Below are 23,386 nucleotides of genomic sequence, written 5' to 3' on the forward strand. Positions count from 1 at the left end.
TCAAGATGGGACGAGCACTCCTAAGAAGGAGCTGTTAAAGAGAAAAGGAACACACACCCTGGGAAACCACCTAACCAACAAGGAGAACAGCCAAAGTCACTGAGAAAAAGCTCAGCAACTGGACTGAGGAGGGCAAAGGAGAGTGAGAGCTGCAGAGATCATCTGCACCACTGCCTCTTGACACCACAGCCTGAGATGCTTGAGAGGGGGCTGGGTGCTGAGACTCTGGCTCCAGAGATCAGTTCCTCCAGACTAGGGTTGGCTGTGTGGAGACAGCCTGAGGGGCCAGGGAGTGGAAGGCCACAGCCCAGGGAACCTGGGAGGAGGCCTGGGCCCACAGGAGAACCAAATGCCTCTCATTCAGGATACGGGTGGCCAGGCACCTTTTGTGAGAGCTAATGGCAGTGGGGGCTAAGCGTGAAGCAGCACCTCCTGTGTGATCTGCAGGTAGTGGGAACTAGAAAATACAAGGAGGAACCAAGAAAAATTATAAAATTCATTTGCAGAGGCGTAAACTGAGTTAAAGGCACTAAAGAACAGAATGAATAATGAATTAGTGACTTGGAAGATAGAATAATGGAAATCACCCAATCCGGACTGCAGACGGAAAATCAAATGAAAAAATATGAAAGCAAGGTAAGAGATTATGGGATAATATAAAGCGGGCCAATCTACAAATGGGGATTACAGAATGAGAAGAAAAAGAAAAGTGGATTGAAAATATATTTGAAGAAATTATGGCTGAAAACTTTCCAAATCTAGAGGAAAGAGATATCAAGATACAGGAAGCGCAGAGGGCCTCAAACAAGTTGAACCCAAACAGGCCCACACCAAGACATATTCTAATAAAAATGGCAAAAGTTAGATAAAGAGAGGATTCTAAAGACAGCAAGAGAAAAACAAAGTGTTAATTATAAAGGGACCCCCATAAAGCGATCAGCTGATTTCTCTACAGAAACACTATAGGCCAGAAGAGAGTGGCAAGATATATTCAAAGTTCTAAAAGGGAAAAATTTGCAGCTTAGAATACTCTACCCAGCAAGAATACCATTTAAAATAGGAGAATGAATTTCTCCAACAAACAAAAGCTAAAAGAGTACAGCAATACTAAACCCATTCTAAAAGAAATACAGAAAGGGATTCTCTAAATAAAAAAGAAATAAGAAGAAATAGGATGGAGGAAATCACAACTGGAAAGCAATCATTTAAATAAGTCAGTATACAGATCTAAAAGGGAAAAAAACCAAAACCCTATTGTAAAAGTGATGACAAACACAATGAACAGCAAAAGGACAAATATGGAGATCTTATAAAAGGACTTTAAAATCACAGAATGTGGGGAAGGACAGTAAGAAAATCTAACTTTTTTTAAAAAATATGTTTGAGCCTATATGACTACCAGGCTAAAGCAAGCAGATAAAGGAAGGGGTTAACATACTGGAAAAACAGGGCAACCACAGATCAATTTCAAATGTTACATTCACAAAAACTAAAAAGAAAAGGACGCAAGCATAAAATAAAAGGAAATCATCCAACCAAAGAAAGGAAGGAACAAAGGAGAAACACAGAATCAAGTGGAAAACAAGGTTTCAAATGGCAATAAATACATATTTATCAATAATTACCTTAAATGTCAATGGACTGAATGCTCCAATTAAAAGACACAGAGTGGCAGACTGGATAAAAAAGCAAGAGCCTATAATCTGCTGTATACAAGAGACTCACCTTAGGGCAATGGACACACATAAAAGCTCTTAATGTTATTTAATAACTAAAATACCAAGAAAAGATTATCAGGAATGACTGGAACTTTGTTGTTAACAAAAATTAAAATAAGACTTACCATATCTAGCAGTAAATAAACAGATTCTCTATTTCTTGTTGTTGTTTTATCTGTCTCCTGGCCAATTTTCAGTAGACTGGAGGACGCAAGCTTAAAAGTATATATACATTTTAAATAAATAAGTTTTTAAAATAAAATAAAATATTCAAAAGTTACTTGTCTATTTCCACTGTGCTTGTAAGACATTTTAACCATTCAGTGGCTACATTTAAGATAATGAGCAATTAAATAACAAGGTGAACTTAGGTTCTTCACATTCAAGCAAAATTTAAGAGCTATTAGGGTATAAACAGACACAAGATAATAAATGTAATTCAATATTCTTATTGGTCTTTAAAATTCATTTTTTTAGAACAAACCTTTTTTTAAAAAAATGATTTTAAATTGATTTTTCTCTTCCCAATATCGGTATGAATTGTATTTCTTAATTCTCAAATAAGAAATTTTCAAATTGAGTGTGAGTTAATGGGACCATAGGGAAATTAGGACACTAAATTTTGAATAAAAGAAAAAAATGAAAAGAAAAAATTTAACTCTTAATACTGTTCCCTTTGAAATAGATGTTATTTTGTCCTCAAGTGAGTACTACATTTGCTTTCAAAATTTAAAAAATTTAAAAAGCTAACAGCATTTATAACTTGAAAAGAAGCAAATATTCTAGTGTGCTTTATATCACAGTGCAACTTTCTCTTAAGTAATACATACAAAAAGTACAGTGATAAAGGAAAGAGCTACCCTTCCACAGAAACTAAGAGCCATATTTATGAGGCAACAGTTGGCACTACTACCCTCTTTGGATAGTGAGTAGTAGTCTTCCTTTTGAGTTTGGGACCATTAACAGTCTTTCTCCAAATAAATGGAAATTAGTAAAATATATCCTGTTAGTGGGAACATTCACCCTTTGCCTCAATTTTCCTTCGTTTTGTTTTTTTCTCTTTCAAATCCTAGGCAAAATTCTAGGGTAGTCCAAACACCAGTTTAGGAAAAAAGGTCATATTGCAGAGCTCTAGAAATGAGAAACTTCTAAGTCAAAAGGAAAAAATACTAAATTAACTGCTCCTTGATTTTATGCCCTGCCTTCATCTGCTCCTTTTTCAAAAATAAATAAATAAGTAAATAAATAAAATTTACTTTGTTATAACCTCATAGTTATGATTTTTAATTTTCTTTAAAAAGCGTCATTAGTTTTGCTACTTGATTATACATACCGCCAGAAATTCTTTAAGCCGATCTTCAATGCTTCCTTTGTGAATTGTAAACAAAGCTGCGGCAATCTGGTTGATGGCTTTGGCCAAGCAATGTATGTTGTTGCAGTGCCCTGAGAAAGTGCAAATAGGGTTTTGGTTTCTGTGTGACTCCAAAATATCAAAAACACATAAAAAGTAATCTTTAATGACTCCGTAATCTATATGAATAGTGGCATGATTAAATACAGAGTTGGCATAACCTGCCTTGCTTTTCTTTCATTTTTCAAAGAATTACTGCTTTGAAAAATAGTGTAGCAAAAGAGCAAGAAATAATTTTATTTGTATTGAAGAGGCACATTTTCAAAAACCCCTAAAAGAAATCATTTATAAATTTTACATTGTTTTAGAAATTTAAAAAATAAATGCTTGGCTGCTTTATGAGCATTTCCTCAATCAATCCTTAACACAATCCTGGGTTAGAAACTCCCTCACCATTCACTGCCACACACAGGCACCCACAGGTTCACATACACATTTCGTATGTGATTATGGAACTGGGGCTTAGAAAAAGAAAATTCGACTATTCAAGGTTATACAGTTAGTAAGTGGCAGAACTTTAACCCACATTTTACTGCATAAAAAAATCAATTAATTGAAAAGTAGCTACTATATCAAAACTTGTAACTTTTCCAGTGCCAATACAATTTTAAACCACTATTACCTTCTATAGCAGGGCTATACTGAGACATCACATTACTGGCCAGTGTTGGCAAAGAAACTGCCACAAAGACCATGAGGAGGCAGGCAATTTTATATTCTTCTTCTGGACTTATGTTTTCTAAGGGAGAAAAATTAAAAGTATTTCTTTCAAGATTGGTTATAGTTAATTACCTAAATCAGAAAAAGCAAATTTAATTTCTGTATAGTTTACAGAGCCTTTATAGAATCTATTACAATTTTGTTAGAAGAAATATAGAATAAATAGGCAAAACATTCTCTGACATTTTTCTTAGGTCAGTCTCCCAAGGCAACAGAAATAAAAGCAAAAATAAACCAATGGGATCTAATCAGACTGACAAGCTTTTGCACAGCAAAGGAAACCAAAAAAAAAAAAAAAAGGACAACCTATGGAATGGGAGAAAATAGTTTCAATGATGCAACTGACAAGGTCTTAATCTCTAAAATATACAAACAATTTATACAACTGCACAGCAAAAAAAACCCCAACAACCCAATTGAAAAATGGGCAAAAGACCAGAATACACATTTCTTCAAAGGAAATACACAGATGGCCAAGAGGCACATGAAAAAATGCTTGATATCACAAATTATTAGAAAAATGCAAAACAAAACTACCATGAGGTACCACCTCACACCTATCAGAATGCCCATCATTAACAAGGCAACAAATAACAAATGCTGGAGAGGGTGTGGAGAAAAGGGTATCCTCCCACACTGTTGGTGGGAATGTAAATTGGTACAACCACTATGGAAAACAGTATGGAAGTGCCTCAGAAAACTAAATGTAGAACTACTATATGACCCAGCATTCCCACTCTTGGGTATATATCCAGACAAAACTTTCCTTGAAAAAGACACATGCACCCATATGTTCACTGCAGCACTATTCACAATAGCCAAGACATGGAAACAACCTAAATGTCCACTGACAGATGAATGGATTATGTGGAATATATACAAAATGGAATACTACCCAGCCATAAGAAAGAACAAAATAATGCCATTTGCAGCAACATGGATGAAACTACAGCCTCTCATACTAAGTGAAATAAGTCAGAAAGAGAAAGAAAATTCCATATGATATCACTTGTAACTGGAATCTAAAATACGGCACATATGAACCTTTCCACAGAAAAGAAACTCATGGACTTGGAGAATAGACTTGTGGTTGCCAAAGGGGAGGAGGAAGGAGTGGGATGGACTGGGAGTCTGGGGTTAATAGATGCAAATTATTGCATCTGGAGTGGATAAGCAATGAGATCCTACTGCATAGCACAGGGAACTATATTTAGTCACTTATGATAGAGCATGATAATGTGAGAAAAAGAATGTGTGTATGTGTGACTGGATCACACTGCTGTATAGTAGAAAACTGACAGAACACTGTAAACCAGCTATAATGGAAAAAATAAAAATCATTTTTTAAAAAGAAATATAGAATGAATATAAACAGTACACATTACTATAGAAATAGTACATATCACTTGGCTATTACCAAGTTCTCAGACATATTTCAAGAACCTCTAATAAAACAGTAAGGCAAAAAAATTTTTTTAATTGTAAGGTTACAGGACTAAAAATATGTTTACGATTACTGTGGAATACTAAAATTTCCTACTTGAAAATAACAAATTATTTTACAGAAAAAATTCTGTTACAACATAGAAAATTTATTATCTCATAACTTACTCTGCAAAATCATCCCAAAAAACTCTTAATTTTTTTCCTCAAACATATATGAATGTGAAAGGGAAGCAAAGAAATAAAATTATAGTAGCTGGGGCTACAACTTCTGATTTACTCTTGCCCTAGCTACTATAATTTTATTTCTTTGCTTCCCTTTACACAGTAAAACTCTGGGATAAAGTCGTTTTATATTCACTATCTCCAATTACTTTTCTCCTATTTTCTCTTTTAAGCACTCTTTAACGAGCCTTTTGCCTCTAAGACTCCACTGACACTGCTCCTACCACACATATATAGCTGATCGTGCCCTTTCCACTTTCCTGGAAGCAATTTTCTTCTGGGTTTTCTTCTCCTTCACAGATCCTTCTCAGTTTCTTTTGGTAGTTCCTCCCCTTCTCCTTGAAAGTGTCCCAGGTCCCACTTTCTTAAACTTGAAAGTGTCCCGGGGCTCAGACTCTGATTCTCTTCACTTCTGTGCACTGAATGGACTAAATAATCTCACCCAGTCTTATGATTTAAATATCTAATCTGTATGATGGTTACGCTAATAACATAGCTCCAGAAGACAGGGATCTTTTCTGCATTGATATACTCCAACTACCAAAAAATGAAGTAAACAACATTTTGATATTCAAAGCAGGCATTTGAATAAATAGTTAAGTATCTATCTCATACCTATCTGTGTTGTCCTGGTAATTTACTAAGACCACTATGTATTTACTAATGCATTTTACCTGATTTTTGTGAAGAAAGAGCTACTACCAAAGCAGGATCAATCTCACAAGGTAATCCAGCAGCTGATGATAATTCATACACATTCATTGCAACCTAAAAAATGTAAGATTACAGAGTAAAAAGTATTCTAACAAATTTCTAAGAAATCTCACTTTAGTAAGGAAAGATATAGTGTTTAGTCTGCCTACAAGAACACTAGAGACTTTTAGAAATTCGGCTGTATAAGGAACTACAGCACAACTAACTATAACAAATAGCTAAGTTAGTACTCTGTGTGTGCTGGTGATTATAATGTGCTACTATTTGGCCAAACAAACCTTGTACACTTTCTTTGGAAAATTCCAACAGAATCATTCTAAAGTTATCATATTTCTTAGAAACACAGATGTAAGATCAACATCAAGTCAAAAGATACAAATGAAAGAATAAAAGTGGATCAAAATTGCTGACCATATGTTTAATTAAAATCATATTTATTAAAAATTAGTGGACTTCCAGTGTGGCTCACAACATAACTACTTGGCACTGCTTCTACAGTGGCTGTGGCTCAACCCCTAGCCTGGGAACTTCCATATGCTGCAGGTGCAGCCACTTGAGTTTAAGGGAAGTTCCCGTAGTGGTGCAGCGGAAACAAATCCAACTAGGAACCATGAGGTTGCGGGTTCGATCCCTGGCCTTGCTCAGTGGGTTAAGGATCTGGCGTTGCTGTGAGCTGTGGTATAGGTCACAGACACGGCTTGGATCTGGCATTGCTGTGGCTCTGATATAGGCTGGCAGCTACAGCTCCGATTAGACCCCTAGCCTGGGAACCTCCATATGATGCTGGTATGGCCCTCAAAGGACAAAAAGACAAAGAAAAAAATAAAAATTAGTGATTCAATGCCTAATCATGCTGTATTTATAAATACAGTAAATTACTTATTATAATAGATTTTTAAAGGAGTACCAATTTGAAATCTGATAAAGCCATTTGTAACGATTAAAGTAATTTTTTTGGTATCGCATATGGATTTCAAGGATATTCTGACTGTTCAATACCTCAGTTAAAATAAACCTACATAACTGGTTACCTCTGATACTACAACAACAAAAGTTTAAAATCTAGTATATATTTATGGGTGAAAACAATTATAACACAAGGCAGAATATATTTAATTCTACAATGAACAAACAAAAAGTTCTCTGATAAGACAAAAAAAAGGAGGAGTTCCCATTGTGGTACAGTGAGTTACGGAACCAACATTGAGTAGATTAAGGATCCAGCACTGCTGCAACATGTAGCATAGGCTACAGATGTGGCTTGGATCCAGCACAGGCCTCAAGTGCAGCTCTGATTTGACTCCTGGCCATGAACTTCTAAATGCTACAGATGTGGCTGTAAAAAAAAATTTTTTAAAGAAAAGATAATAAATAAATTCTTTTTAAGAAGAAATTTTCTATCACTTGGAGATCCAGGAATGTGTTTTAGAAGATGGTAATTGACTCAGGACTTAAAAGTTGAGTGGGATTTCAAAAGGCAGAAATAGAAAAAAGCAGGATTTTCAGGAAGAATAAATAAGAGAACAAAACAGAAAATGTGAGAATGCACACAGCAAGATCTGATCATCCTATAGGATCCAAACGAAGAGAAGGGTAGAGAAAGAAAGGGAAGAGAATGCAAGAAGGATGGAATAAGTGATGGAAGACAAGCCTCAAAAATCAAGAGACTTGAACATCATACAAAAAAGCTTAGAAATAACTTTTTTCTTTTTCCTTTTTCAGCCATACCCATGGTATATAGAAGTTCCTGGGCCAGGCATTGAATCCAAGCTGCAGCTGCAACCTATGCCACAGCTGTGGCAATACCAGACCCTTAACTCAGTGTTCCAGGCTAGGGATTAGGGAACCCTCGTTGCCACAAAGACAATGCCAGATCTTCAACCCACTGTGCCACAGCAGGAACTCTCTAGAAATAACTTTTTAAAGTCAGGGCTTTTTGAAATATGCAAAGCAGAATAGTCTTTCCGAGAAACATAAAAGTCAGGAAATTTTCAAAACAATAAAACCTGCTGACTCTAATAAGGCTACCAACATTCATATACACACGCACACACACACATATATAAATAGCATAATAGTTTTTTTAAAAAACTAGTCTATAACTAACCTCCTTTTAATAAGACTTTTAACATCAATTAAAAAACTGATTGAATTTAGCTTTATTCAAAACAAAACAATTCTTATTTCATTGGCTTATCTTTCTCATTCTGCTTATGACCATGTATAAGTGACTATCAGTTTAAGGAAAAGGTGACTGATATTAACCTATATTGCTATAGGTGATCAAAGAAGACTGACTTTCAAAATGCCTATGTAATATTTTGGTGCTCAGCTCTCAAAGACACATTTTTCAAAGGTAAGCATGCTAGCCCAACACTCTAAAACAGAAACCTATAGTACTTTAGGATTTACTAAATTTTATTTCATATTAGGAACCATAAAATTCAAATAGAAAATTTATTACCTTCATATCAGTTTCCCTTGGAATGTGATCTTTGAAATCCTCAATTGAACTTACAAGAAAAGGAATGTGGTAAGACAAGACCTAGACAGGAAACATAATTATTTTTAAAAGGCCACCTCTAAACTTATAAAATATTACCAATTACTTCTAGTTGTCACAAAAACTTTATTTTCATGTGATTTTCTAAAGTGCTAAAATACACAGAAATGGAATGTATTTGATGTCAAACCAAGTACATTCAAATAGAAAATGCTTTAGTAAGGAATTCCCTTGTGGTGCAGTGGATCTGGCAAGACTGCAGCTACAGTGCAGGTTTGATCCCTGGCCCAGGAACTTTCACATGCCATGGGTATACCTCCACCCCCACCAAAAAAAGAAAGAAAAAAAGAAAATGCTTTAATGAAGATAAACGTCAAAAAATTAGCATAATATTCAGGCAAGTTACATCTCTTGAATTCCAATATTATAACAAAAAATGAGTTTAAGTAACTATAATTTCTAGATAATTTTACTTTTTAACTACGAAAACTGTAATTTTAATTATATACAGCTAACTATAAATTTTTAAATTTATAAATTTCTGGGAAATTAAAAAATTATTTAGCCATAAGATATATACTTATAATGGTTTCTTACATCTCTAAGTGCTTCTTGTGCCAATGATCGGAAGGATAAAATTACACCAATTATTGTCATCCTCTTCAAGACACTGTCAACAGCTAGATTTGAAGGAAGGGGAGAAGAAAAGAGGGTGAATTGGATAGTTTCTTAACCTTGGAGAAAACTCTTGTCATATAATCCCCATGTTAACAATTAAAAACAATGTGATTACAATAAATGATTAAAGAGGCAAATGTATTGAAACCTGACATTAAAATTAAGGAAATTAGTTTACTTCCAGTGGAGTACACTTTGTCCTTTAAAACGGTTTAGATAGTTCACTGGAATCTTCAAACAATCATATAAGTAGTCACTTGTATTATAATCACAAGTAATGACAGAAGTAGGAGGAGGGAAAGGGAGAAAGCCGCTGATTAGAGGGGATCCCCAAAATCAAATGGCTCTGGAACCTGGAGATGCTAAGTTAAGTTGGTGAGGTCCAGAGAGTCTAAACAGAAATTAACTATTGAGATTCTAACCACTAAGGCCAAGCTTCTGAAGACTATGAATGGATTTCATAACGCTTTGGTTAGACAGCATTATTCTGAAAAGTATTATTATATTGATGATCAAAATATGGTTAAATAAAATAAAGTGAGAATAGAATTTGAGGGATCAGTACCCTCATATTTTAAAAAGCCAACATTTACTGAATTACTCCCTATAGGCAAGATGTTTCACTATGTAATAAGAATACAAATACAAATAAGATAGTAATCTAGACCTTAGGTAATAGTCTAAATGGATTCTCAAGAAAACCAAGAAAATTATGATTCTCTTTATGTGAAAGGAAAAGATAAAAATACACACACACACATACATATTTGTATATACCTAACAAATTTCTAGAAAGATGTGTAGAAAACTGTTAACTGTAGTTAACTTTGAGGAAAAGGAATGGAGAGAATTGTTTTGTTTTGACTTTCTACCTTCTCTGTGGTTTATTTAAACCTTTATCATAAGTATCTTTTATTAATACACATGAAAGGGCATAATATAAACCAAAATATGATGAGAATTAAAATGGTAGTGATAACAATACAATGTAAGGCACAAATACGTTATAAATTCCACATGAGCAAAGTTTTATTCATTTTTTTTACCTATCTCTAGCACTTAACAGAGTGCCTAAGAGAGTAGGTGCTGTTCAATGAAATGGTTATTCAAAAAATGAGACTAGGGAGTTCCTGTTGTGGCTCAGTGGTTAAGAATCCAAGAACCATGAGGTTGTGGGTTCGATCCCTGGCCTTGCTCAGTGGGTGAAGGATCCAGCGTTGCCGTGAGCTGTGGTGTAGGTTGCAGACGCGGCTCGGATCCCACATTGCTATGACTGGCATAGGCTGGTGGCTACAGCTCCGATTAGACCCCTAGCCTGGGAACCTCCATATGCTGCAGGAGCGGTTCAAGAAAAGGCAAAAAGACAAAAAAAAAATGAGACTAGACAGTTGTTACTATTTAGAAAAGGAGAGAAGAAACAGGGTAAAAGAAAAGATTCTCCAAGAATATGTCACCTGTTAGGCTAAAGGAATACTAAGCAGAGAAGGGCATTCTAGGCCAAAAACTAAGACAGCAAACTCAGAAGAAAGAATGCAGAAAATAAAGTGAACAATCAAAAAATAAGTTAGTGTGATATAATCATATATATCCCAAAGGATGTTACCCAAGAGTTAACAAAGTTTGCAAAGTCTACATCTATAACGTCATTTTGAATATGCATAACAATAACAATATATTAAAAGTACTGGGGGGAGTTCCCGTCGTGGCTCAGTGGTTAACGAATCCAACTAGGAACCATGAGGTTGAGGGTTCGATCCCTGGCCTTGCTCAGTGGGTTAAGGATCCGGCGCTGCTGTTAGCTGTGGTGTAGGTTGAGGTGCAGCTCCGATCCTGAACTGCTGTGGTTGTGGTGAAGGCCGGCAGCTACAGCTCCAATTGGACCCCTAGCCTGGAAACCTCCATATGCAGTGGATGCGGTCCTGAAAAGACACACACAAAAAAAAAGCAAAAAAAAAAATCTGAGAAATTTCATAGTAAGAAATCTTGTTTAACTTACCATTTTAATAAATAAAATAAATTTACTCAAGTCACAGTCAGAAATTCCAAAAAACTAAAAATTAATTTCAGATTGCCTCCCAATTCACAGCGACTTTTAATAAATTATATGCTTTTTCTTTTAAAGGGTATTTAAAAGAATGTGTTTGTTGACTGTGAAAACAAAACTGCTACGAAATTACATTAATTTCTAGCAGCACAAACGTAAAGGAGATCAGTGACAAAAGAGAGCATTTTGGAAAAGGTTCAGTTCAAAAGAGTAGCTTTCTCTATTCCCCTAAATCACTCTGGAGCAGATCTTTTCTTTTTCTAAATCACAAACAAGCTTCTGTTTTTGAATTCCATGAGAAGGAGAATTAAAGTGAGAATAAACAGGCACAGAACACTGAAGTGGATTAGGTGCCTCTAACCAGTTGATAAGAGTCAAAACGTTTTTTACTGATAGGAAATTAAGTAGGGTTAAGGCCAGTTGGGTGCTCAGATGAGTACTAAAAATTGAGTGCAACACGAGAAATAACTAAAATAATAAAATGAAACGTATTAAAAAGTATCAGTATATAGTGAAACAATGAACAAAAAAAGACAGGGACTTAAAAAACAATATTCTATTAAGTATTTATTCACATTCCTCCTCCCTATAACCTCATCAAGTTAATCTTTTTCATTTTTAAAATTTCATTTTTTAAAGTTCCATCAGTGTTCCCGTCATGGCTCAGTGGTTCCCAACTAGTATCCAGAAGGACGCTAGTTCAATCCCTGGCCCCACTCAGTGTGCTAAGGATCTGGCATTGCTGTGAGCTGTGGTGTAGGTCACAGATGTGGCTCAGATCCTGCATTGCTGTGGCGGTGGCGTAGGCCTGCAGCTGTAGCTCCAATTTGACCCCTAGCCTGGGAACCTCCATATGCCGAGGGTGTAGCCCTAAAATGACAAATAAACAAACTTCCAGAGAGCAAACCACGACAGTGGTGAACAGTTTCATCACCCCAAAAGATTCCTTTGCTGCTTTCCCTTTAATAGATTTTGCAACCACTGATTGACTCTAAAAGGCAACCTGTACTATGGCTTTATGTTAATTTTATTAAATTAAGTTTGTATTTTTTGTTTTGTTTTGTTGTTTTTGTCTTTTTCAGGGTCGCACCTGTGGCACATGGAGGTTCCCAGACTAGGGGTCTAATCGGAGCTGTTGCTGCCAGCCTATGCCAGAGCCACAGCAACGCCAGATCTGAGCCGCATCTGCAACCTACACCACAGCTAACGGCAATGCCGGATCCTTAACCCACTGAGCAAGGGATCGAACCTGCAACCTCATGGTTCCTAGTTAAGATTTGTTTCCGCTGTGCCATGACAGGAACTCGAAGTTTGTATTTGTAAAAGCAGGATAAAATAGCCCAATAAAATTATTTTCTAAATCGTTTTAGTTTTATAAAACTTGACATAGCTGCGAAACATTTAAAAGAAAAACATTAAAAGGGAAGTATGTAAAATATATGCATGGCTTTGATTTATTTCAGGATTATTTTTTATTTGGGGAAATAAATTCCTTCTCTTGTTTCTCAAATAGACTATTTAGGATTTTGCTAAATCTTGAAAGTTGGAAAGGCTTTTAAATGAGTCAAGTAAGAAGTATGACTTTAAAATAATATTTAATTATAACTGAGTTTAAGTACAAAAAGTAAATGAATGTAAAACTAATTCAAGGGCATGTAAAACAGTCACCTGGCTAAAAATACTTTAATAAACATTTAAGATTCACTGTTACTCATTTAAGATTCACTGTTATTTTACAATATATTTCCCACAAAGAATTAGTATCAAGAAGATATTTAAAAAAAATTTAAGTTGTACACTCAGGTATTCACTCAGTGAATACTATTTCACAACACAGAGGGATGAATTTCAAGGACATATATGAAAGAGTATATACAGTGATTCTGTTTATATGAAGTGTTATGTGATTCTGTTTTAAGTTCTATTTGGCTAAAGCAGCCAAATTTAAACTATAGTGATAGCAATCAAATTGGTCATTATTTAGGGGTGTGAAACTGAGAAGTCAGAATCATGAGAAACTTTCTGAGGTGATGGGACTGCTCTCTTTCTCTCTATATATATATTTTTCGTCTTTTTAGGACTGCACTCAAGGCACACAGAAGTTCCCAGGCTAGGGGTCGAATCAGTTGTAGCTGCCAGCCTACACCACATCCACAGCTACACGGGATCCAAGCTGCATCTGTGACCTATGCCATAGCTCACAGCAATGCTGGATCCCCAACCCACTAAGCAAGGCCAGGGATCGAACCTGCGTCCTCATGGATACTAGTCAGATATGTTTCCACTGAGCCACGACGGGAACTCCATATACTTTGAGTATGGTAATGGTTATGTAGATGCATACATCTGTCAAAACACATCACACTGTTCACTTAAATATGCACATTTTAATGTATGTAAACTATACCTCAATAAAGTTAATTTTTAGAAAGTTATATACTCAAAAGTTAAATCTCCTTTAGTCTAAATTAACATAGATTTTCTCTAATTTAGGCTTTATGAACCAATTGACAATGATATCAAATATTTAACACATGGTACTAAATGTCTGGTAAAGAAAAAAATTATAAAACAGATAAACCATTTTTTATAAATCCTTTGCAAAAATTTTCTAGTACTCTTCATTACTGAAGGGTACTTTTCATAACTTACTCGTATTTATAAATTTTGAGCAAAAGCTAAGTACTGAGTGTCAAGGTCTTCTTAATGCTTATAAAAAGTATCATGAGTTACCCACACGATAATCTTTTAAAGAGTGCAGCCATCTGGTCGGGTTTGTCAAAGCTGGTCCTCATTTGTGTTAGCACATCAACATTCTCCACCACAAGTTTCTAAAAAAGAAAGAGATCCCAGGTCAGGCACAGACTTTCTTATGTTGATGAGATAAGAACATGCTTGGAAATTACATGCTTGGGAAAACAATTCACAAAATCCAGATGCTCAATGCTGTATGTTTTTGTTAATTGTTTTCATAAAAGAATCTTAAAATTATTTACATAAAATTAATGTTTTCCTTCAGTCTGCAAATTCAAGAAGGGAGGAGTTCAGGAAAAAGTAATAAAGATAAGTAGAAGGATAAAGAATTATCTACTGATTAGACACAGAACAGCATCAATAGTAAAATATAGACACTGAAATGGGTACAGAGAGCAATAAATTCCAACCAAAACAAAAAGAACTACCTAAAGATAAGGCTGACCAAAGATAGCCTAGAGAAGTTAAAAATAACTAAAACAAATGTAATTAATTTTACCTGGGCAGAGATAATATATGTCTTTGGAAAACTAGGGTATCTCAATTCAGAAGTTCTGGATGTGGATACAGCAAGCATACTGTTAAAGTGCCACACTGATTTTGTTACAAGCCAAAGACTGATGGCAACTGATTTAAGAGGAGCATGAAAATTTATTTATTTATTTATTTTTTGTCGTGTCTTTTTTTTTCTTTTTTCTTTTGTCTTTTTTGCCATTTCTTGCGCCGCTCCCACGGCATATGGGACGTTCCCAGGCTAGGGGTCTAATCGGAGCTGTAGCCACCAGCCTACGCCAGAGCCACAGCAACGCGGGATCCGAGCCGCGTCTGCAACCTACACCACAGCTCACGGCAACGCCGGATCATTAACCCACTGAGCAAAGGCAGGGATCGAACCTCAACCTCATGGTTCCTAGTCGGATCCGTTAACCACTGAGCCACGACGGGAACTCCCTTGTCGTGTCTTTTTAAGGCTGCACCCGCGGCATATGGAGGTTCCCAGGCTAGGGGTCAAATTGGAGCTGTAGCTGCCAGTTTACGCCACAGCCACAGCAATGTCAGATCAGAGCTGTGTCTGTGACTTACACCACAGCTCACAGCAACACCGGATCCTCAACCCACTGAGAGAGGCCAGGAGTAGAACCCGAAACCTCATGGTTCCTAGTCAGATTCATTTCGGCTGTGCCACTCCAAAGAGCATGAAAAATCGTTATGGAAAAGCTATAAAAATAATTTTCCTATACTAGTATAAGTTTTGTTTGTTACACGTCGGGTTATTTCTCTTTATGCTTTCATTTAGATGGTCAGCGCCAGTCACATCTATTTGCTAAATTCAACCTCTACAGTGTCTAATTACAATGCTTGCTCTCTCTGAAGCCAGTGCACTATTTGTCCCATCAATCAATACACAAATACATGCCCATCCTTGACAGTGCTCACACACCTTGAATAAGCATCAGTGAATCAGAGGCAGAACTTAATTTGAAATGCACCATTATTCTATGATATTAAAAAAAAAAAAACCTCTTCCAATAGTTAGACACAATGTTTTCTAATCATGTGGCTGTAAGACACAATTTCAGAAAACAGGACAACTATATTTTAGAATAAATAAATTATAATATATATTTAATAGTAAAGATCCTGTAATCATTTTTAAGCTACTCTACTAGGCAATTTACAAATGGTCTCATTTACCTGGATCTAAAGGAAGGTAATATTCCAATTTTACAACAGAAAACGAAGGCTCAAAAGAAGTTAGCTGCCAAAAGTTACAGGTATCAAATAGTGGAATTTGGAATTTGAATTTAGGTATTTCCGATTTAAAAATTCATATTCTTAATCCCTAAATAAATGGCTGTTAATCTTTAGTGTACATCTGAATGATGTGGAGGACTTGTTGGGCTCCAGCCCCCAAGTTCTGATTTAGTAGGTCTTAAGTAGAACCAAAAATTGCACTATTTTAAAAAATTCTATGACTGCACTTGTGGCATATGGAAGTTCCTAGGACAAGGACTGAATCCAAGTCACAGCTGTGGCAATGCTGAATCCTTTAACCCAGTGCACTGGGCCAGGGATGGAACCCTCACCTCCACAGTGACCGGAGCTGCTGTAGTTGGATTCTTAACCAACTGTGCCACAGCAGGAACTCCAAACTATATTTTTAATAAGAACCAGGGCAAGGCTGCCACTGTTGATCTGGAGACCGTACTTCAAGAATGATTACCCTAAAGTATTTGTTTGCATGTTACTTAAAAAAAAAAATTAATGATGTCTCGTTTATATAAGTACAGTTTATACAAATTTCTTTTCTTCCTCAATTGCATTCTGAAACAGCTTTCTATGTATTTGAAGCTGTTGATTAATATCACTGACAAATGGCCCAAAAGCTGGAAATAATACCTGGAATTACAACTAAATGGTTTGGAAAAAGCAGAGACTAATTAAGTGAAACAAATTGAGACTACTGAAAAAAAACACCACAGTTTTCTGTTAGAAAAGCATTAAATTCTTGGCACAATTCATATTTAAATTTCTTATTTCCTTTGAAAAAACATCTTCTAAGACTGAAGAACCATAAGAATTGATCCATAAAATGCCAAAACAATTCTGGCAGGGTGGGAAAAAAAAGCTGTCTCAATGGGCACAACTCCAAATGAAACACCCCAAAAAGTTTAATAGAAATAAACACTGGTTGTTTTCTTCTCCAGAAGTAATAAACACATTAACCATTAGTACATACGCATAGTGCTGACTATGTCTGACATACGATTTACTCACAATCATTAAACAGAAAGAAACTTTCCTTTTTTATTGGCTCACAAATTAATTCTGAAATTAAAAGGTCCTCAGCTAAAACAGAAACTAAAACAAATCAATCAAGGTCATCTTTAAGATAAAAAGAAAAAGATGCAGCCACATAATATTTAGTTTCTCAGTTTAGAGTAAATATAAAAAATAAAAATAGAGGGAGTTCCTGTTGTGGCACAGCAGAAACGGATCCGACCATTTCCATGAGTATCCATGAGGATGCGGGTTCAATCCCTGGCCTTGCTCACTGGGCCAGGGATCTGGCGCTGTTGTGAGCTGTGGTGTAGGTCACAGACACAGCTCAGATCATGCACTGCTGTGGCTGTTGCAAAGGCCGGCAGCTGTACCTTTGATTCAGCCCTAGCCTGGGAACTTCCATATGCAATAAACAAATAAATAAGTAAATATAAAATTAAAAGCTAAGAATTCACAGAGTATCTTAAAAATATTGTAACTAGGAATTCCCATTGTGGAGCAGTGGAAACGAATCTGATGGAACTTTCATATGCTGTGAGTGCAGCCCTAAAACAGCAAAAAAGAAGTAAATAAATATCGAGAAAACTAAAAGCTAAGAATTTACAGAGCTATCTTAAAAATATTATAACTAGGAATTCCCATCATGGCTCAGAGAAACAATCCTGACTAAGAACCATGAGGTTGTGGGTTTGATCCCTGGTTTCACTCAGTGGGTTAAGAATCTGGTGTTGCCAAGAGCTGTGGTGTAGGTTGCAGACACAGCTAGGATCCTGCGTTGCTGTGGCTGAGGTATAGGCAGGCAGCTGTAGTTCCAACTGTAGCCCTAGCCTGGGAACCTCCATACACTGCGGATGTGGCCCTAAAGAGCAAAAAAAAAAAGTATATATATGTGTATATATATATATATAACTATATATAACATTATAATTACCCCAAAACATCATAGGCACTAATTTCAAAATGATTAAAATGCCCTATCAGTATCATCATGCTCTAATGTCGACAGCGTCAATTACAATCTTCTCAGAAGGATATTTTACAATATCAGCAAAAAGTGTATGTTCATATCCTTTGACCCACTTCCAGAAAATCTTCCTATCAAAACGTTCAAACAAGTATGTAAACTATGTGGAAGTGCTGGTTAAATGTAGAAAACTCTATACATATGTCTAGGACAGCTTCTTCCAGAAATCCACTGTAGTGAGAGAAAAAAATTAAAAGACATAAATCTATAAAAACAAAGGAAACAGAGGAATAGACCTAATGAGAGATGCCAATAAAAATTCTAGAAGATGCCAAGAGGAGCAAAGAATAACTAGAGGTGAGAAATTTAAGCAGTTAAGTTCTTGCAGGGGATACAACGCAGAAAGCAAGTTAACGGAAGCCTCAGGGCCTAGGCAGAACCCAGAAATTGTAAGCAGTGCAGAGAAAAGAGAAAGGAAGATTTGGGGTTGATAACAAACAAAAGGGTTATTATGTGTCTGTATGAAGCGCTGTCTCACACACAACTTAGGAAGTAATATAAACAAGGAGGACTCTAAATTCAGGAACATCAGGGATAGAGACCTGTAACCTGGGCTGAGATGCACCTGCCTTTCTCATCCAGCACCAGTGACTCCAAGTGGATCCAAGAGGGTGGCAGGAGAGAGAGAGAAAAAGACCTAAGAATCGTTGCAGCTGGCCAGGTATATCAGACTTCCTACCTCCACCCTCCACCCTCCACTGATCTCCAATAGACTTCCACACTCTCCAGTGGAGGTTACCATGTTTGAAAAATTATGTGCAAGAATCATTTGAAGCCCAGGATGAAGATACCCTTTTCCAGAGAGGCTCTTTATTAGCTTCTGCCAAGCTAATAGCCAAGCTAATAAGTTGAACCCTTAGGGCACAACTGTTCAAGGACTTTAATACACATTCAAGACTTGAGATTCAAGACAAAGAGTAACACGAATCAGAGAGAGGAGTGAATCATTTCTACTTCATTGTTATTCTGAAAGGTATTAACCTTTGGGGTACCTATGTAAAGTGAGTGAAGAGAATTTGGGTGAAAGGTATTTAAGCAGGAGTTCCCATTGTGGCTCAGCAGGTTAAGGGCCAAATGCTGTCTCCTTGAAATACAGGTTTGATCCCTGGCCTTGCTCAGTGGGTTAAGGATCTGGGGTTGCTGCAAGCTGTGGTGTAGGCTCGGATCGTGTGTTGCTGTGGCTGTGGCACAGTCCTCAGCTGCAGCTGTCATCTGATCCCTGGCCCAGGAATTTCCATTAGCCACAGGTATGGCCGCAAAAAGAAAGAAAGAAAGAAAAAAAAGAATTAGAGAGTTTAAGCAGACTTCCTTTAGACTCCCACTCTGAGTAGTCTTCGGGTTTTGATTATGGAGTCCCTTGCTCCATAAGACCACCACAGCTACCACTTAATCTTAAAAATGTTACTTCTGGATCAGCAAAAGTCCTTACATCAAAAGTGGCTTTCAGTGCTAGGCCTGTCTCTGAGTTCCCACAGTCTCCTTGATTTTAGTCTAGAAATAAATACTTTTTTTTTTTAAAAAAAAAAAAGGTCTTCAGAGTTCCTGTTGTGGCTCAGCAGTTAACAAATCTGACTAGCATCCATAAGGACACAGGTTCGAGCCCTGACCTTGCTCAGTGGGTTAAGGATCCCGTGTTGCCGTGAGCTGTGGTGCAGGTCGCAGATGTAGCTTGGATCCTGTGTTGCTGTGGCTGTGGCATAGGACAGTGGCTACAGCTCCAATTAGACCCTAGCCCGGGTGGGAACCTCCATATGCCGCAGGTGCGGCCCTCAAAAAAGCAAAAAAAAAAAAAAAGATTTAGCTATTAACATAGTGAGAGAGATGCAGTAACTGAAAAAGACTGCCTCATTTTCAAGAAGACCAAATCATCTACCTAGAAAACCGTATGTTCCTGCATCAGATAAGGATGGGTTAACTGACTGCTAAGATCTCTTTCATTTCTCTAGATGGTGTATTACAGTGCTAGCATGAGCTCTGGAGCTAGACAGACTATGTAGATTCAAATTTTAAGTTTTACCACTTATTAAGCATGTGAGCCTGGACAAGTTACTTAATCTTTCTTGGTCTTTTATAATTTCATAAAATAGGGACAATAGGATCTGAAGGAGTAAATAAAATGTATGTAAAGAGCTTAGGGAAGTCCTAGAATAGAGTCAAGAAAGCTATTTTTATTTTTGAATCCAACCAATATTTACCAGGTACCTACTATATGCTGGACACTATTTAGCTCCAAGATTTTAAGAATTTTAATTTTTAATTCTAGTGAAAGTGACATAAAATACATGATACGAAAGGTCACAAGTAAGATATAAATAAAGTTGGATAAAAAGAATAAAAGATAATGGTTGCAACTTTAAAAAGTGTGATCAAGAGATGATATACTGATAATTCTGAATATTATGAGAAAGACAAGCTAAAACACTATCTCAGTGAAGAGTATTTTGAGATGACAAGTACACCAGCCAGGATGGAGTGAAAATGTGGAAGACCAGATGCTCTGGGGGCCTTTCGGTACTGCTAAGGATATCAGATGCCTCTGAACTCTCAGAGTATGAACACAGAGAGCTCCAAATAGGCTAATTTTTATTATCATACCATAATACTCAACCCACCACATTAAAGGGCAGAGATGCACTAAAAATACTAACAGTTCTATAAGTATCTGCTTATTCAGCCTGAAATCAAAAATAGCTAGCAAAGGCTAAATTATTGGACCATAATTTTTCTATTATCTCATACCAAAAGGAAGCCAAAGAAAGTAAATTGGAAATGAGAAATTTGTTACCTGAGAATAGCAGGACAGAAAAGAGATCATGCATGCACAGGGGAATGAGTCTAATAGTACACTGCTTGTAAAGAACCAAAACTGGAATTGCAATGTTTGTGTATTTGAAACTATAAAGTTTGTATATTTAAAACCCTCATTATAAAGCATTTAAAAGCTGATTTTTACACAAGAAATGCAGACCTTTCTCTTCAAGAAGAATGGTGAAAAGGACAACGACATGATGAATACCAAATTAATATTCACTCAGTACTTACTGGGTGTCAGGGACTATGCTGAGTACCTAAGAGCTTCACATGTATTACCACAAATAATTCTCTGCTCAAACTCAAAGCTCCTTAGCAACAGGACTGAAATTCAGGACAGCTTGACTAGAAAGCTTGAGTTCTTAACCCCTGGGTAAGATCGCCTCCCCTTTTAATTACACTGAGTCTTACCATCTGTTTCATTCACTTAGTAAAATATTAACCTTGCAGGAAATGATTTCTCTACATATTTGTTCAATTTTCAGCAAACCAGATTGCCACATTTAGACCACTAACTGTTACACCTGAAATGAAAGCTACTTGTCAATGCTATCTATATACCATATTTTTAAGTAATTAAAAATGTAAGGCACAAATAACCACCAAAAAACTTTGAAAAAGAAAAACGTATATTTTAAAACATGCCTTTTCTATTCTTTTCAGAAATTTAAAGTTTTAGTGGTCCAAATTAAAATTCTTTCAAAAACCAAATAATTATTATATACATAGACCCTTCAATATAAATCACCTCAGCACTGAGACCTAAAAGGCTTTTTGAGTTATTTAAAACGTTGCTTGAGCTCTTTCACACCTTTATTAAAATGCTAAGCACTCCAAAGATGCTTTTCATCCAACTTAAAAGGCACAATATAATTTAAAACACTGCTTAATAATAAAGAAAAAACACTAAGTCTAATAATGTTTGTATTATAATCTGTGGAAAGTAATACATTTAAACTACAAATTTAAACAAATGACTAATTGCAATTTTGAACACTGTCATTCAAAGAAAAGCATGATGGTACAACAGAATGAAGACTTGACCAAAAGTTCGGAAATGTGAGTTTCAGTCCTTTAGCTAATCAATCAACTTTCCTAGGCTTTCTGTTTTATCATTCGTAAAGTAGAAGTAAACAAAGATGCTATTGAAAGACAATGCTAGGTCTATAATTTCATTTACATATGACAGCTTTCACATTAGATTAAAATTATTAACATTCTTGCCTTGTTCATATTGTTGAAATGTTTTAAAGTTAAAAGCAATAAAGACTGTATTACCTTAAGTTCAGCAACTTGTGATGAAATATGCCACATAAGGCTTTCACTTAGGAACTTCATACCATATGGGCCTAATAGTTCTGATAACGACCTCATTTCTGAAAGAAAATGTAATTAATTTTATACTTTATACTTTTATACTTTGACAGAGCAAATATTTTAAGAAGCAATTAATGGAAAAGAAAAGTCTCTAAAAAAAAGAACAAAAATGCAAAGGTACATCTAAGTGATAATGTATGATTATCCATATAGTTGAAAGAAAATAGTCATAAAAGAATCAAAAACCAGAAGAATCAAGGTTTCCTCATTCTCTAAAACATGTCAAGAGTAGTATTCACCTGATATGTCAGAATATTCCTCTGCATTGAATGTTAATTCATTTTCTGTAGGTAGGTTCACAAATGCCTTCATTGCAGGGAAATAAGCTATATGACCATTGCTGACTTGTCTTAACAAAGTTTCCAAATACCTAAGGAGAAAAGTAAATTTACAACTAAGAGAAACTATTTAATTCAAAAGTTATTATGTTATACATCCCTGTACAATTTTACGTTGACTAATAAAAGGAATGAGCCATTAAAAAAAAATTAATATGATGTTCATTACAAAGAAATTTTATATTACTCCAAAATTCTAAATATGTTCCTTACCAATTTGTATATAGACTTGTAATGGTTGGCTCTCCATGACTGTCTAAATGTTGTGTTTGTTGAAGAAGAACATTATTAAATACTCTCGTAATATCAATTTGCACATAGTTTTCTATTGACTGGAGTACAGTCATGTATGCTCTTACACTTGTTAGAAGCTCTGATGGTTTCGCAATTTCCTGTGTGGCTTGATTATACATAGTCATTCCAACAATTGACCTGAAGGAGAAAAAAAAAGAATAAAAAAGTTCTAATTTTTGCATTTATGTAAGCAGGCCTTTCAATCTACTGATCTCTAATGTTAAACAAGCAATGAAATTAATTTTAAATGCAATTTGTTACAAATCCATGAAATTACTATCCTCTTTCAAAGAAACAACTTTAAAAAAGAATATACACCTAAAAGATATAATGAAATGGGAATATGAATGTTTAAAAAAAAATACTATGGGCATCAGTAATAAAAGTGATTTAAGAATAAAGAGGGTTTTAAAAATTCCTTTAACATGATATGGTATCTACAGCAAGTTTAATGGACTATTTTAGCCCATTGCTTGAATTCCTTTGACACTGTAATGTGCCAGTAGTTTTTTATACTTTATATATATTACCTACAATTCTTCTATTTA

The 23,386-nt window shown here is 35.7% G+C and overlaps 1 protein-coding gene across 1 annotated transcript in view; it reads right to left on the reverse strand.

Moving 5' to 3' along the window:
• The window catches only part of NCKAP1 (NCK associated protein 1), a 99,526-nt gene that overhangs the window by 2,026 nt on the left and 74,114 nt on the right, over positions 1-23,386 (reverse strand). Inside the window, exons 21-30 of the mRNA XM_047773023.1 lie at positions 22,758-22,976; positions 22,446-22,576; positions 22,108-22,205; positions 14,194-14,287; positions 9,332-9,414; positions 8,696-8,776; positions 6,192-6,285; positions 3,752-3,868; positions 3,052-3,161; positions 1,844-1,933 (exon numbers count right to left, since the gene is read on the reverse strand). Coding sequence (XP_047628979.1) covers positions 1,844-1,933; positions 3,052-3,161; positions 3,752-3,868; positions 6,192-6,285; positions 8,696-8,776; positions 9,332-9,414; positions 14,194-14,287; positions 22,108-22,205; positions 22,446-22,576; positions 22,758-22,976 — 1,117 coding nt within the window. The remainder of the gene's footprint in view (positions 1-1,843; positions 1,934-3,051; positions 3,162-3,751; positions 3,869-6,191; positions 6,286-8,695; positions 8,777-9,331; positions 9,415-14,193; positions 14,288-22,107; positions 22,206-22,445; positions 22,577-22,757; positions 22,977-23,386) is intronic.

The sequence above is a fragment of the Phacochoerus africanus genome, chromosome 3, assembly GCF_016906955.1.
Source record: "Phacochoerus africanus isolate WHEZ1 chromosome 3, ROS_Pafr_v1, whole genome shotgun sequence".
NCBI classification, from domain to species: domain Eukaryota; kingdom Metazoa; phylum Chordata; class Mammalia; order Artiodactyla; family Suidae; genus Phacochoerus; species Phacochoerus africanus.